This window comes from Falco peregrinus, chromosome 5 (genome assembly GCF_023634155.1).
Source record: "Falco peregrinus isolate bFalPer1 chromosome 5, bFalPer1.pri, whole genome shotgun sequence".
Classification (NCBI taxonomy): domain Eukaryota; kingdom Metazoa; phylum Chordata; class Aves; order Falconiformes; family Falconidae; genus Falco; species Falco peregrinus.
Genome location: NC_073725.1, coordinates 19,880,986 through 19,895,818, shown reverse-complemented (window position 1 = coordinate 19,895,818; position 14,833 = coordinate 19,880,986). Strand labels below are relative to the sequence as shown.

At 40.2% G+C, this 14,833-nt stretch overlaps 1 protein-coding gene across 3 annotated transcripts in view; it reads left to right on the top strand.

The window, feature by feature from the left end:
• Positions 1-14,833, top strand: part of TRANK1 (tetratricopeptide repeat and ankyrin repeat containing 1) — a 65,846-nt gene that overhangs the window by 35,034 nt on the left and 15,979 nt on the right. For all 3 annotated transcript variants that reach the window (XM_055804279.1, XM_055804278.1, XM_055804280.1), the window contains 8 exons: positions 2,301-2,459; positions 2,839-3,090; positions 3,954-4,130; positions 5,686-8,556; positions 9,159-9,358; positions 9,821-9,958; positions 13,276-13,416; positions 14,113-14,269. In XM_055804279.1, coding sequence (XP_055660254.1) covers positions 2,301-2,459; positions 2,839-3,090; positions 3,954-4,130; positions 5,686-8,556; positions 9,159-9,358; positions 9,821-9,958; positions 13,276-13,416; positions 14,113-14,269 — 4,095 coding nt within the window. The remainder of the gene's footprint in view (positions 1-2,300; positions 2,460-2,838; positions 3,091-3,953; positions 4,131-5,685; positions 8,557-9,158; positions 9,359-9,820; positions 9,959-13,275; positions 13,417-14,112; positions 14,270-14,833) is intronic.

The window sequence follows — 14,833 nt, the reverse complement described above, 5'->3', positions numbered from 1 at the left end:
AAGAGAAATTCTGAAATGATGAAAATGTAAGTGAAAAGTTGCCAGTATTTTTAAAAAACAAAATAACATTTTAGTAAGAGCTCTTTGTTCACAAATTTTTAGCCATCTTTGTTGGGCTATGTCAGTGATACGCAGCTAAAACTCCTGTATTACTTGGAAAATTTTAACTTCTGCACACGGTAAAGGAAGAGAGTAGCAGAGCAGACTGTCAAACTAAAACTACAAGAGTCTCTTATAACCAAAACAGGGGAGTTAAAATTTAGTTACAAATTTGAAGTATGGGGAAACTTTGAAGTGCATTTTAAAAATTATTAATGATATTTCTAGGCAGTTTGCAAAGGACCTGTGTTAATATGAAATTTCATGAACAGGGATAATAAACTGTTTCCAGTCTGCTTTTTTATAATAGTCTGTCAGTTCTGAAAAGGATTCTGACATGTATGGTTTTTTATAATTTTCTGCTCTGGAAATTAACGTATCAGGTGCAATTGCCCACATAATGGGAATTTCCTCTTCCACACCAATAAAAGAGAATGAGAAAACAATACAAATTTACAATACCACCCCAGTGTGACAGTATTGAGTCTGGCTAACCCTTACATAGTTTCCTGGCTGCCCTAACAAATGGAGCATGCCTGAGCTGCCTGTACTGTAGTATGGTCAGAGAGATGCTAGCTGGGGCACGAGGTGGGAAGCTGTATACCCTCAGGACTAGAGGGTCCCTGCAGGATGCACCTTATAGGCAGCATTGGCACTACAGCTTGGTTGTTACTTAAATCCTAGTTTTTAAAGAGACTGTAGTGGGCCACAAGACATGTCCAGCAGAGGATCCAGTCGTAGGAGGCCATTCAGAGAAGCTCTTGTGAGTATCCACTTGAGAACTGACAAATTGGCTGGGAGGCAAGACGCTTCTGCAGGACTTTGAGGTTCAGAAACTGAGGAGGTATATCCTGCAGCTGATCTTTTCAAGCCGTGGTTTAGACTGCTGTTTAAAAATAGGTCCCGAGCATGGACATTGTTCATCTTGAAAGCGTTTCTTCAGTACAGTCTTTCTGAGATGGCTTGGTGCCTAATCTGCTTGTTTTCGTTGGCACTAACCAGGCAGGACTTTTAAGGTAACACCTCGATCAGCAGTATTACTGTATTAACCCAAAGCATACCTTTTCAAACCAGAACTTGCTTATGTCATGCAAATCTCAAAGCACAGATGGAGCAAAAGGTTGCACAGGCAGATCAAATTTGGCAAAACCCAAAGTTTTTAGGCTACATCTCTATTTGCGTGTGTGTATTGCATAGAAGTTTACCAGAAAGCACTTGGTTTCATTGCATTTGCATCTTACGGCTCCTGGCAAGCAGATTCCCAGTTTCTTTTTCTTTACTGTAGGGATCTCTGCTCTGGTGAAGGTCTTAGCCCAGTGGCTCTCAGTTATGAGGTTATCACCAGTACCCCTGTGGTGGTAATTGCTTTGGTTGGTGTTCCAGGTAGCTCAGCCTGTCTTTTGTGGTCTTTATTTATTGGCAATGCACAGGCCACAAGACTTTTTTAGGCTTCGTGCAAAGTGAAGGGTTGTAGAATAAGCCACTGCTTTACAGGTAACAGTCTGAGGTTAGTCCTTGCTGCTAAAAAGATGACCAACCTTGTCTGTCTCTTTGTCCTAAGAGGTAAAGCTGCTGTTTTGTTTGGTCTTTGATGTACCCGAATTCCTCAAAGCTTTTAGGAAAGTCAGGCCAAGTCTTTCAGTTTTTATTTAAGGGCATTTATTGGGTCACAATTTAAAATCTCTCATTGCCCGTTACCTAAGTATCTGTTAAACTTGTAGGTATCGTTTTGGTGTGGTAGGGGTTTTTTTGTTTGTTTTGTTTCTTCCTTTTAAAAGGACATATTATTTCATGGCTGTATTTCTTAAACGACACTGAGGAAGCAGACAAGCTCAGCACGTCTGATTAAAACTGTATACTGAAAAGAAACATGACTGCTTTTAGTCATCTCTAAAAATTCTAAACAATGATACCACTGTGAGGCAGCAGTGTCCTGCCTGCATGCAGACCAATTTGTGAACTACTACAGGTTTCAACCTAGTGTATTATGGTAAAGTGTGTTTGATGAGTGTGTCAAATACCCTTTGGGATACGAAATCCATCACAGGACTGGCTTTTGCAGTAAGTTTCAGCCATCTGATTTTAACCTGCCACTACACATTTCTTAAGAGTCCTGAAATGTAACATATTACAGCCTACAGTCCTGCCCTGAAAACATGACAGCAAGGATCAGGATTTTCAGCTTCTGTAATGTTTTGCAGGGAGGAATGAAAGCAGAGCTGTAGCTGGTACGGATTCTCTCCTGGATGTTCTTGAACAGTTTGTCCAGTTCTACAGGTTTGAAAATGGAGCACATCATAAAAATGTATTGAAGGAAGATGCAGTTAAGCGATTTCTGAAACAGCTGTCTTCTCTGAAAGGTACAGCGAGTTCTTATTTCTCCCCTTCACAAAACCTAATTGCTGTGAAAAATGTGTTTGATGCTAACATACAGTTCTTGCTCTTTTATCCTTCCTTCTCTTCCTTGTTTCTGCAATGTATATTACTGGAACAACATACTTATTTTTACAGTTGTGTTTTGCACTTAGAACTGCCAGAATCTGCACAAAAATTCAGTATGATGAATCAAACGGTTCAAACTTACTTGGCTGTCAGTATAAGGATGGGAAGATGCAAGTGTTGCATTTTGCTGTTCTGTACTTTGAATTTAATGAGTTCATTATTCTGAAATCAGTTCACAGTGAGATGGATTTTATTATGTGACTTTGAGTGAGTTACGTTGTCTTGACTGTCTTGCAGAAATCCCTGAAGGGGTGGTTTGCAACATCTCCCATGCCTGTGCTAACAGCTTCATAAAACAGTTGCTGGAGAAGCAAATGTGGCATAAAGTTTTGCTGCTGCTAACAGGGAAGGCCAGTGGGGAAGAGCCATCAGGTGGAGGACTCTTCAAAAACTGCAGTCTTTCAGATGTTGACATTTGCAACATTATCCAACGGTGTGACAGATCGGATGAGCAAGTGCACCTCATAAGATGCTTGATTGAACGAGGAGGTGAAAAATTCTGCAATATTCATGTGTTATAAAAGATCCAGTATTTTACTTGGCATGTTTGGAGCAACATAGTTTCAGAAATACCAGTGCTTGTTTTTTGTGGCTCTGTATAAGTGCAGGAGTTTGTTGGAATGCAGTCCATTGGCTGCATCTGCTGTGTGCGACATGGGGAAGCTAGTAAGGCTACATGGGATGGAAGATGTTTTTCAAACGAAATCTGGCTGTCAGGTTGGTAAAAGGTCAAAGGCCAAAGATTATTGTTGCTCCTTTGCTTGTAGTTTCTTTGGTTTTTAATTTCTCTGTCTGCAGCCACAGTATTATCCTGACAGAAACTATAAGCCACGGTCTTTGGGTTCAGTCTGTTGTTGTGTTACAAGTAATTGACAACTTCAGTGGTTTCAAAGGCATGACCAGATGTCTGTCTCTTTTTAGCTAGTGTAGACGTAATTTCTTTTCTTTAGCATGAGGTTTATTCCTAGAATTACTCTGGCATTTTTCATTTCATCTTATAACTTGCTGTTAGCTATGAATTATGGGCACACAGTCCTGTTGCAGCCTTGTGAATGCAAGGAGGCTTCTTTTGGTCAGTGACTGACTGACTTGAAGAAGATAGACCTGGCTTTTCTGTCTTCCTATCGCAACAGGAAGACTGGTTGCTTAGCTTAATGGGAGGTAAGAGGAGATTCTGAAGATTGTCTTAGAAACTCTTTTAATGGATACATGTAAAAAGCGGTCAAAAAAAAAAAAAAAAAAGTCCCCTGCACAGCAATCAGCATCTACCTTCATCTGTTTAGAACTTTCTGTAGTTTGCAGATCTGGCATATCTGGTTTAACCCTTGATATTTTTGTGTCCTTTACACCAGCTCTGCCAGATGGGATTGGAACCAACTCTGAGATACCACTGCAAATATGCCTCAAAAAGAGTTATTTTGAACTAGTGTATTTGCTGCTGAGCAAAGGTGCAGATCCTCGGAATGTTTCCATTGCACAAGGAGATACTCCCTTGCATGCTGCAGTTTCCATCTGTTTAAATAATAGAGGTAAGGCTTGTGTGTGCCCGGGGCTAGGGGACACAGCTCTGTCAGATGTCCACCATTTGTTTTCACAGCAGCTGTTGAAAACATCCCCGTTTCTTACCTGTGCAGCCCACTACCCCTTCTGCTGCTGTTCACTGATGCGATAGCAGAGGCAGCAGGTCAGGATGTCTGACTGTGTCTCAGCCCCTAAAGTCTGCAAGCCAGAGCATATACCCCAGTCTTCGAGTCTTTGAGTTGATGTGTTCTGCTCTCTGGTTGCAGCGGCTGGGACTATAAGGAAGGTTAATGGTAGCTCAAGTGACCAGGAGGAATCAAGTACCTGTAGTGTCTCCATCACTTACTGTTTTGTGAATATATTCTTATTTAATCAAGCTGATTCAGAAAGGAAGGCTCCTCTCTGAAGCCCTGTAATATGTGTACTAGGTGGGAATAAAGTAAATGGGAAGGATCTGGGAAGAAACAAAGGTAAAGGCAGAGCAACAGCAGTGGACTTTGAAGAAAATCCTACATCTGAAATCTGTTTCCCAGTTTTTGTTCAGTCATAAATCGAGCAAAGTTTTGTTCAGAGGAGGAGTGAGTGAGAGGACTGTAGGCCTTACATAAAAATGTAAGAAATAAAGATAAACTATCAAGTTAAACCCCACAGTAAGGTTTGATTTTAAACTAAGAAAGAATGCGTTTTTGAGTTGAAGGATAAATAATGAATTTATTAATTTTTAAAGCACAAACATTTCACTTGATAGCTTTAGAGAGATTAACAACATAGATACTACCAGTTGTAATTTTTTAATCAAAAGATTAAGAAGTCTAATGACAATATCTTCTCTTAAGTATTTTTCGCTGTGTAAATTTTTTGAGGTGGAATTTCTTTACGATTATTTTGATGTGTCACTATTTTACAGTTAGGAAGGAAATGTTTCACATATATTATGTGATTTAAATCCACATATATGATGTGGATTAAATCCAGAAAACTGTAGAATATCTCTTTTCTTTTTTTTTTTTTTACCCCAGGGAGGTATTGGACTGATATTAATTTGTAGGAAGTTGCTATAGGGACTTCAGATGTCAGAAAATAATGAGGATTTGCCACAGGTTATTTTAGTAAACCAAAGTTATCTTCAGCACATTACTTCTCGGTGGCGTAGTAAAGCGAACCAAATGACCCCAGAGCAGTACCCAGAAGCTGATGCTTGCCCAGATGACCAGTCATGACCCTCCCTTGTGTAGCAGTCAGGACTGATGTTGGAAGATGAACTAATCTGTCTGTATCCAGAGGTTAAAAAAACAAAGGAATTGACTGACACTACAGGAACAATTGCAGCACTAGAGATTTCTAAAGCTTTGCTGCTGTTGTGTTATTTTCCTTGAATATTAGAAAAGCTCAGTTTTAAGCCATTTCAAATAAGCATGTTTGTAAAACATGAAATGTAGATTATTTTTTTCTTTTGAAAGCAAATTTCATTTAATAGCTGCAGAAAAAAAAGTATTAAAAATTTTTGGCCTACAAAGCAGCCTTGTAAAGCAAGTTAAATTTTGTTTGTTTTCTTGCTTTCAGATGGCACCGGTTTAGACATCTTGAACTATCTACTTGATCTCTTTGCTTCAAGACCTTCTGACTTTCCATATCTTAATCCAAACATACAAGATGAGAATGGAAATACAGTGATGCATGTTGTTTTTCAGAGAGGATTTTCAAAACAGGCTAAGAGAGTAATGGAGTCATTGGCAAAATTTGATGTTAATTTTAATATAAAAAACAAATTAGGAAGAGATGTGAGACATAGAATTAAAAAAAATGACCCACTGCTGCTTGCCTGGAATAATGCTGCACTGGAGAAAAAGAAGTACCGGCAGGATACCGCAGGGCAGTCAGTTAAAACATCTAAGCCCATTCCAGCCTCTGAGATTTCACAGCCAAAGAGCACAGGGCGTTCTTCATCTGGGTCCTCATTAAAGGCACCATCTGGCAACGCAGCGCATAATGATTTAAAAACCCCACGTTCTGTAAAGACAAAAAAAGATCAGTTGGCAAAGCAGGAGACAGAAAGAACAAATAGCCCCTTAACACTGCAGGAGAGTCTACTGCAGGCAATCACAGCTTTAATTCAGCAATTGAAATTGAGTGACACCCTGAGAAAGGATCATCCTCTGGTACAAAAGCCATCTTCGGCCCAGACTAATTTGGAAGTGGGAAAAAGCGAGTCCTCACAACCTTGTGGAAGCGTAGCTTATCCTGAAGGAGAAGGGGATAACTGGGAGAAAACGAAGGGAGAAGGGGAATTTAATATGGCCCTGCCTAATAGAGAGAAGGAAGAACCAGAGGAAGAGAAAGGCAAGATTCTGGATATTGAGGCATATGTGCAGGAGTTTGATAACATGACCTGGGAAATAGAGTGCACTCCTGAAATGCTGAAGACGTTGAGCAGCAAAGCTGTACCTCATTATCTCAAAACTAAAACTATAATGACAATTAAGCAGCTTGGCAATGGGGAATGGACTAGGGGCCTTTGGAAGCCACTGAAACACTTGAAAGCTGATATCCAGCTGTATGAAGCCAAATTGGACAAAGGTGCAAGAATGCTATGGGAACTTGCAATTGACTTTTCTCCTCGTTGCAGCGAGAGTGCAGAAAAGATCATGGAGACAGAACAGACAGAAAGTCTTCCAGAAAAATCAGGTAGAGTTTACACGGAAATAATCAGAATTTGGGCCATTGTTCTCGATCACTGCAAGCTGAACCGTGTCTTGGATAATATATGTATTTCCTACAATCGTGGTTTATCCTGCATCTTGAGGAAAAAGCTCAAGGGCATAAACGAAGGTCATCAGAACCACAACCAGAAGCGTGTTCCACGTTGTTATGTTGAAGACCCAGAGGCAGAAAAATCAAAAAAAACTACCATACCTGAGTATTTCCCCCCAGCCAGTGCAGCAGAATTGGAATTCAATATAATGAAATTTCACAGCTTCAGTACTAACATGGCGCTTAACATTATAAATGATGTACATTCTTCTGTTGAATACCCTTTCCGAGTTGGGGAATTGGAGTACGCAGTAATTGATCTCAATCCAAAGCCCATGGAACCAATCATTTTAATTGGGCGAAGTGGGACAGGAAAGACAACTTGCTGCTTGTATAGGCTTTGGAAGAAATTCTATTCGTACTGGGAAAAATCTACCTCAGCAAATGGTCCTCTGCTGGAGAGGCAAACGTGGCAGCAAAGACAGTGCAGTGAGGCTGAAAAAGCTAGGTTAGGGAATGAAGAGAGTGAACTGAAACAAGACAGTGATGATTCGAGCGAGGAGCAGGTGAGTGACGAGCAAGACCAGGACAGCGAGGATGAAAAGGTTCCTGTGGGCACAGCTGGTGCGGAAATGAATTCATGTGATGACTGTGAAGAAGACCAAATGTGTAGCGCAGAAGCATCAAACAGGTTGGAGCACCTGCACCAGATCTTTGTGACAAAAAATCCTGTCTTGTGCCAAGAAGTTCAGAAGAATTTCATTGAACTTAGCAAATCTTCCAAGGTGACCAGTCACTTCAAGCCTCTGGAGCCAAATGTCCACAAGCTACAAGATATTAAAGATGAAAATTTTCCATTGTTTGTCACCTCCAAGCAGTTGTTGCTGTTACTGGATGCATCCATACCTGACCCATTTTTTCCAAGAAATGAAGATGGAAGCCTTAAAAGAATCATTGTGGGCTGGAGTCCTCAAGAGGACATAGTTGTACCAAATTGGCAAGATGAGGATGAAGAAGGTAACACTGAAGCAGAACATAGTGATGATGAAGGAGATGCAGATGCATACTCTAGGGAAAGTGATCCTCGGACTTTTGTGACTTACGATGTATTTGCAAATGAAATATGGCCAAAAATGATAAAAGGTAAAAGCTTGTACAATCCAGCACTGGTTTGGAAAGAAATAAAATCGTTTCTAAAAGGCTCTTTTGAGGCACTGAGTTGCTTTGGAGGTAAACTTACTGAGGAGCAGTACAAAAAGTTAGGCCGAAAGAGATCACCAAACTTCACAGAAGACAGGAGTGAAATCTATCACCTCTTTTGTCTTTATCAGCAGATACGGTCACAGAGAGGTTACTTTGATGAAGAAGATTTGCTCTATAACTTATCTCAAAGACTCTCAAAGCTCAGGGAGCTGCCATGGTCCATCCATGAGTTCTATGGTGATGAGATACAGGATTTCACCCAAGCTGAGCTAGCACTGTTAATGAAATGCATCAATGACCCGAATGCCATGTTTCTAACTGGTGACACTGCCCAGAGCATAATGAAAGGAGTTGCTTTTCGTTTCAGTGATCTGAGGTCACTGTTTCATTACGCAAGCAAGAACTCCATGAACAAGAAGCAGCGTGTTAGAAAACCAAGAAGAATATACCAGCTGTACCAGAACTACAGGTCCCATTCAGGTAGAGTAACAAATCTATTTATGATATGAGCCTGTGCTCTTCAGATGTTACTAATGGTCTAAGTTTTCTACTGGTCAATTTGAAGCATCTTTAAGTGACCTGTCCTTTTAAGAGATCAGATGGCCAGCTTTTTCTGACATGCAAATTCTGTATTTTGTCAACAGGAAAACCAAGAATGAATGTTTTTAAAAATTATCATTTTTTTTGAACACTCGTGCTTATTGCATGTTTTGACTGTATTTGTTTGAAGGAAAATTTTAACAAATAATCACATCTATTTCTGTTGTCCCATCCCAAGTCACTAGACTTTGCAGCATTGGTGCGCGGCTTCTGCTTTTCTTACATGTTTCTCACCTTCATTTTGTGAGAATGCTGCTAACCCTTTGTAGCATGCTTGCTGATCTTTACAGGCCCAAGAATGAGGTCCACTCAAAATGGCAGAAACATGAAACAGACCTTACAAGTTCTCTCTTCTCTGCCTAGTGTTTTTGTCATGATGTTTCTTGATTTCAAAATTCTGACAAAAACTTTTATAAGTGTGTTTGCAAGAGAGTATGGGACAGTAAGACTGAAGTTTAAAATCTGTATTTTTCTTATTACAGGTATTCTCCGTTTAGCATCTGGAGTGGTTGATTTGCTTCAGCATTATTTCCCAGAATCTTTTGATCGGCTTCCTAAGGACTGTGGTCTTTTTGATGGACCAAAACCTACGGTCTTGGAGTCCTGCAGTGTTAGTGACCTAGCAATTCTGCTGAGGGGCAACAAAAGGAAAACACAACCCATTGAATTTGGAGCACATCAGGTTTGCTTTTCTTAGGTATACGGCTTTCTGCAGATTCTTCCAGCTCTGTTGCTAAATCATTTTGTGTGGACTGCCCACAACTTTCTTTTTTAAGCCCTTGTATCTTACTGGTAATTTATGCTTTTTAAACTTAGAAACCTTTATTGTGTTGGTTTCTCTATTTTCTTAATACGTGTCTGGCTCTTTCTGTTCTTTTACATCAGGTGTTGCCTGTCCCGTTCCTTTATAACTCCAAATTTTCTTAGACCAGGTCTGCAACTGCAGATCAACTGTGCATTTGTCAGTCTTCTAGTGGCAGCTTTGTGACTTTTGCAGAGTGTTGTGGAATGTCTGTGTTAAGTGTTGTCTGGTTTTGCAAAGGCTATTGCATTATCGTGACATGTTGGTATGCTTTCTCCATGTAGCCATTACCTCCCTCACCGCCCCTAATATGTTCTTTTTTATTAATGTATTTTATGACAGGTGGTATTAGTGGCAAATGAAACTGCAAAGGAGAAGATACCGGAGGAACTTAGTTTAGCACTTGTACTGACAGTTTATGAAGCAAAGGGCTTGGAATTTGATGATGTACTCCTTTACAACTTTTTCACAGACTCAGAGGTATTTAATTCTCACCCATTTTCTGCATTTTTCCCTAAGTCTTAATTTTATATGTAGTCTAACTGGCTTTCCAGCTGGAGAAGGATTCCCCGTTTCCTCTGAAGATGGGTGATTTCATCACAATAGAAAACAGGGCTCATAGTTCTATGTCGTGAGACCATCTTCCATTTGTGCTGTGTTTTCCTTCAATTTAAGGGAGAGCCTTGGGCTTCACACAACAGTGCATGCATGCGTGCATGCACACACACACTCTGCTGCTGCATATCAAGACTACTCTGCTAGCTTGGTTCAGGTCAGAGCAACTGGTGGAGGGACAATCCATCACCCTCTCATACTCTTTATCTTACACTGGAGTTCCAGGTCCCAGAAAAGCACCTTAGACCCCCTGCTTTGCATCACCACAAAATCGTAAAACAATTATGTTTAGAATCAAATCGTGTGTGTATGTGTTTTGTGGGGTGGCAGTGAGGAGCGTGTTCTGTAGCCCTCCACAGCTTAGCTCCAGAAAACTCATTCTGGTTCATGAGCTAGCACACCAAAAAGGTTGTGCTGGACTTGAAATCATTTCTCAGCCCCAGGCAAAATGAAACAGAATGATTTTTTAAAATTAGAAGCTTAGTAAACCAATTATGTTTAGAATCAAATAGTATGTGTATGTGTTTGGGGGAGGTGGGGTGGGGTAGCCATCCACAGCTTAGCTCCAGAAAACTCATTCTAGTCTAGCTCAGGAGCTGTCAGGAAACTTGGGAAGGTCTCACAGTCTATAGTGGAGACCATCGGCCACAGAATGGCCTTTGATAAAGACGTTCTTTCCTGGAGGTGTTTTGTGTTTTGTATTTCTTATTTCTTAGGTACTGCCTTTTCTCCCTTTCTAGTGGTCTGGGGAGCTCAGACCCTGTCTCTCCAGGGTTTCCTGTAGCTCCAGACCTGGCAGGGGTGCAGTCCTCAAGGCTCCTTGCGAAAAGCTGTGAACCCGCAGCAGCCTCGCTGTTGTTGCTGGAGCATCGCCAAGCCCTCCCTCAGCCTGCCTCCAGCCAAGCAGTAGGCAGCATCCTTATTGAACATGCCTGCAGAGACTTGAGAATGCCCACGGCCGAGTTTCTCTGCAATTAAACATTCAGTGTGAACATCTCTGTTGCAGATGCCCTCTGCCTCCAGCCTTCAAAACAGGGTCTCTCAGATGTGGTTTTCAGCACAGGAAAGCCACAGGAAAACTGAGGGCAGCTTACTGGTGGCTCATCATAGAGGTTAGTAGACATGTGAGGGCAGAAGAAAGGAGCCTGAGGTAAATGAACTTGTGTCTGGCTTACTGAGATTCGGGGACAGTACAGCGCTGGCTGCCATGGTAGATTTTTCAAAGATGATTTGGTTTTGGTGATGCAAGTTGTGCTCAGAAAAACAATGAACCATTCATCAGAATATAGCAGGATCAGTTTAACAGAGTTGAGTTGTGTAGAGCATTTTAACTTAGGCTAGCATATGTCAGGCCTGGAGAGCTGTTTTCATACAATTCTTTCGTTTTCCTGCGAGTCATGAGTAATTGAGTTGATTTGAGCAGCTAAACAAGCAGGCAAGGAAGCAGCTCACTCTGAGGTTTTCTAGTTTTGTAAAGCTGATTCTGTGAACTGTTTGTAAACACAGCAAATGTGGCTGCGTGCTGTTTGTAATGTGTTGGGTCTTCTTTTTATTGGGCTTGAAAATGGTATTTGAGATGTCTTGTTTCAAGAAGCAGATTTGAATGAAGAATCTAAAAGGAAAAAAAAACAAACCCCCCAAAACCAGCAGCTGTTGACCAAACTGATACCGTTAGCTGGTTGTCATTTTGTAATCCATGATGGGTTTAGGAATGTTTTGATTGATGATTAAATTCAAAATACATTTTGCAAGAGAAACTTTCTGCATTTTTTTCCCTTAGGAAGACAGTTCACCTGTATCAGGTTGCTTAAAGCTCCAAACCGTATATATATAAAAAAAATGCTGTTTCATCCTTACTAAGTGTATTTTTTTTGTGCCAGAAATTTGGCAGTATGTAATCAGTTTTCAATTAAATACCAAAAAGGGTGGGAAATGAACATAACTTAAAATATGCTTACGATTTTATGGGTTGTTAGTTTTGTGTGGGATCAGGAACCTGCAGAACAGTGTAATCAGGAGCTGGTATTTGTTACATGGCAAGAGAGTGCGCCACACCAATCTGCTGCCACACTTAACATACATTTGTGTCTCTGCAGATTTGTAGGATTTCTCACTTGTCGCTGTGTCAGAGTTAAATATTCTCTGACCAGAGACAGCTGCCCATCCTCACCTACAGGCTGAGATTGATCCAACATGTCTTAGCAGATTTTAGCATGATGGATCGTAACTCAGGAGCATTATCCCACCACTGTTTACCTTTCATCCTGCCCCAAGCTGGCAGGGAGTCTGGCCCTGTAGTCAGCACACCCCCACTGTGAGTCTGCCTCAGTGATTTGCAGTATTGGGATTTGTTGCAGAGTCCCTGGCCCTAGGAATAAACCTTGAGCCTCCTCATCCATGATGAGGGTAACCTGATTTCTTCCTTTCCCCCATGGATGGGCCATCCATTGTAGGGGTGTACCTTCAAGTTTAGCTGAAAATTTATAGTTCACCCAAGGAGGTTTTAATGTTTAATATCAAATGTACTTATTTGATATATTAGGCAGTGCATATGGTTTGGATTTAGAAGTATCCTGAAGATACAGCAGTATCCTGAAATCACAAAGCAAGCATAATATAACAATGGCAATCAATACACAGTGGAATCACAACACAAACGTGATTCCCATTAGTGATGCTTATATGCTCCACCATCATGATGCTCAGCATCCCCAGTCCTCTAAAAAAGTAATTAAAGTAATATGTACCTTGAAGCCAGCTCAAGCCAGTTGCATTCTTCCAGGGTTGTTTTGTTTGTTGCTCAGTTTTTACCCGCTCTGTTGGACTGAGCCACATACTCACTTTCCCCCATGTTGGTCTGGGTGGCACAATAGGAGATTACTGTTTTAGGGAAAGATTTGTATTCGACTTGATGGCCACCTGGTACAGACATGTATCTCAAACAAAGGTTACCCTTCAACCCCACGTGCGTTGTGATGAAGTTCAGCTTTCTTGATGAAAATTGCTCATTATTCTTTACATTCTTCCCTGAGATTTTTTTTTTTTTTTTCTACTCGTCTCCTCTGAGCCTTCTTCAGTTGTGAGAGTGCTTTGGTCAATCACAACATATGACCTTATCTTTTGCATATGTGGACAGTAGTGATTGCTGCATACAAGTAAACCTCATTCTTTTGACATTTTAGGCTAGCAAAGAATGGAAGATAATTACTTCTTATACTCCTGATTCAGACGTGCAAGTAGGAAGCAAATTGCTAATCGAAATGCCTTTAGAGGATGCTACTGGTATGCAGAAAAGAACTTCCTTTAATGTGGAAATGTACAAGGTGAGTTTTTTGTAACATTAGGAATAGGAAGGCTAAATTAAATTCTTAAATCTTAGAAGTAGGGGAATTTTGTCAAGAAATCCTTTCATCCTGTAGTTCCATGCTTGTTGAGGTTGCTTTATCTTTTTAGTAGTTGATCGCATTTGTATAGTGTAATCTTGATTTTGAAAGATAAGAGGTTCTTTGTGTATGTAATTTGATAAGAGAACAAAAAACTACATGTAATAGACTTTTAGGTATATTTACAGAATAGCTGCAGTTAAAGCAAATAGCAAATGAGCATGTAAATATTATTGCTTTGGTCTGGTTTCAGGTCAGTGTCACTACCTTAAAATTAAGGAAACTTCTTAGAATCTAGTGAGTGGGTTATTTTCAGGATTGTATGGTAAAAAATGAATGATTATATATATGTACAAGTGATTAGAAGGAAAATGGACTGTCACAGCTGGAGCAGCTAGATTTGCGGTAGCAGTAGTTGCATGCAAATTAGCTGGGAAATGGCTTATGTAATTGACAAATCATATGTTTAATATTTTGACTTGCTTACTTAAAGATACTTTGTTATTCATTCTGTATATATTCACTGTTTTCTTATAACCATGAATTGTGTTAGGCTGTTTCTAACAACTTAGCTCATTTCATTTATTTTATTTTATTGTGTTGTTTTTGTGTGGGGTTTTTTTGCTTCCGCTTCAGATGCTGAATGGAGAACTAAAGCAATTATATACTGCCATTACAAGAGCCAGAGTAAATCTTTGGATCTTTGATGAAGACAGTGATAAACGAGCTCCAGCTTTTAAGTATTTCATCAAAAGAGAATTTGTTCGGGTTGTCAAAACAGATGAAAAGAAAGGTAAAGTTATCCTAAAGCTTTCTTAAAAGACTGTCAAACAGGACAGCCTACTCATGCTTTGTTGCTATTAGGCTGTGTAATAAAGAAGTCACTCTTGGTCACTCTTAACAGTATGCCTTGCAAATTCCCACTGTTTTCAGTAGGTCTTATTTCTTTTGGCTCTAAAGATCAGATGTGTATGTTAATACATAATTTCACTGCTAATTTATTAGTGTTAAGTTTGCTGTTGCAGAAGTCAGAGATCACTCAGATCTGATCTAGTAGTTAGTTTATTGAATTCTAACCAGTAAACGTAGATATGTAAAATATTTAGTAAGTGCGGATGGATTGGTGGTCAATACTACATTTAAAGATCGAATGGGATACAAAGATTATCATGTAAGCTTACTATACATATCGTAACTGTTATACGCATGCAGAAATGTCACCAACCCATTGATATCTGGTGTCAGATAAGGGATCTCTCAGCCTCAAGGGGTAACCTTGAGAGGCGTCCCTACTGAAGGGGAGATCACCAGATCACCACCGCTCAGTCAGCTGCTATGGCTGGAGAACTCAATGCAC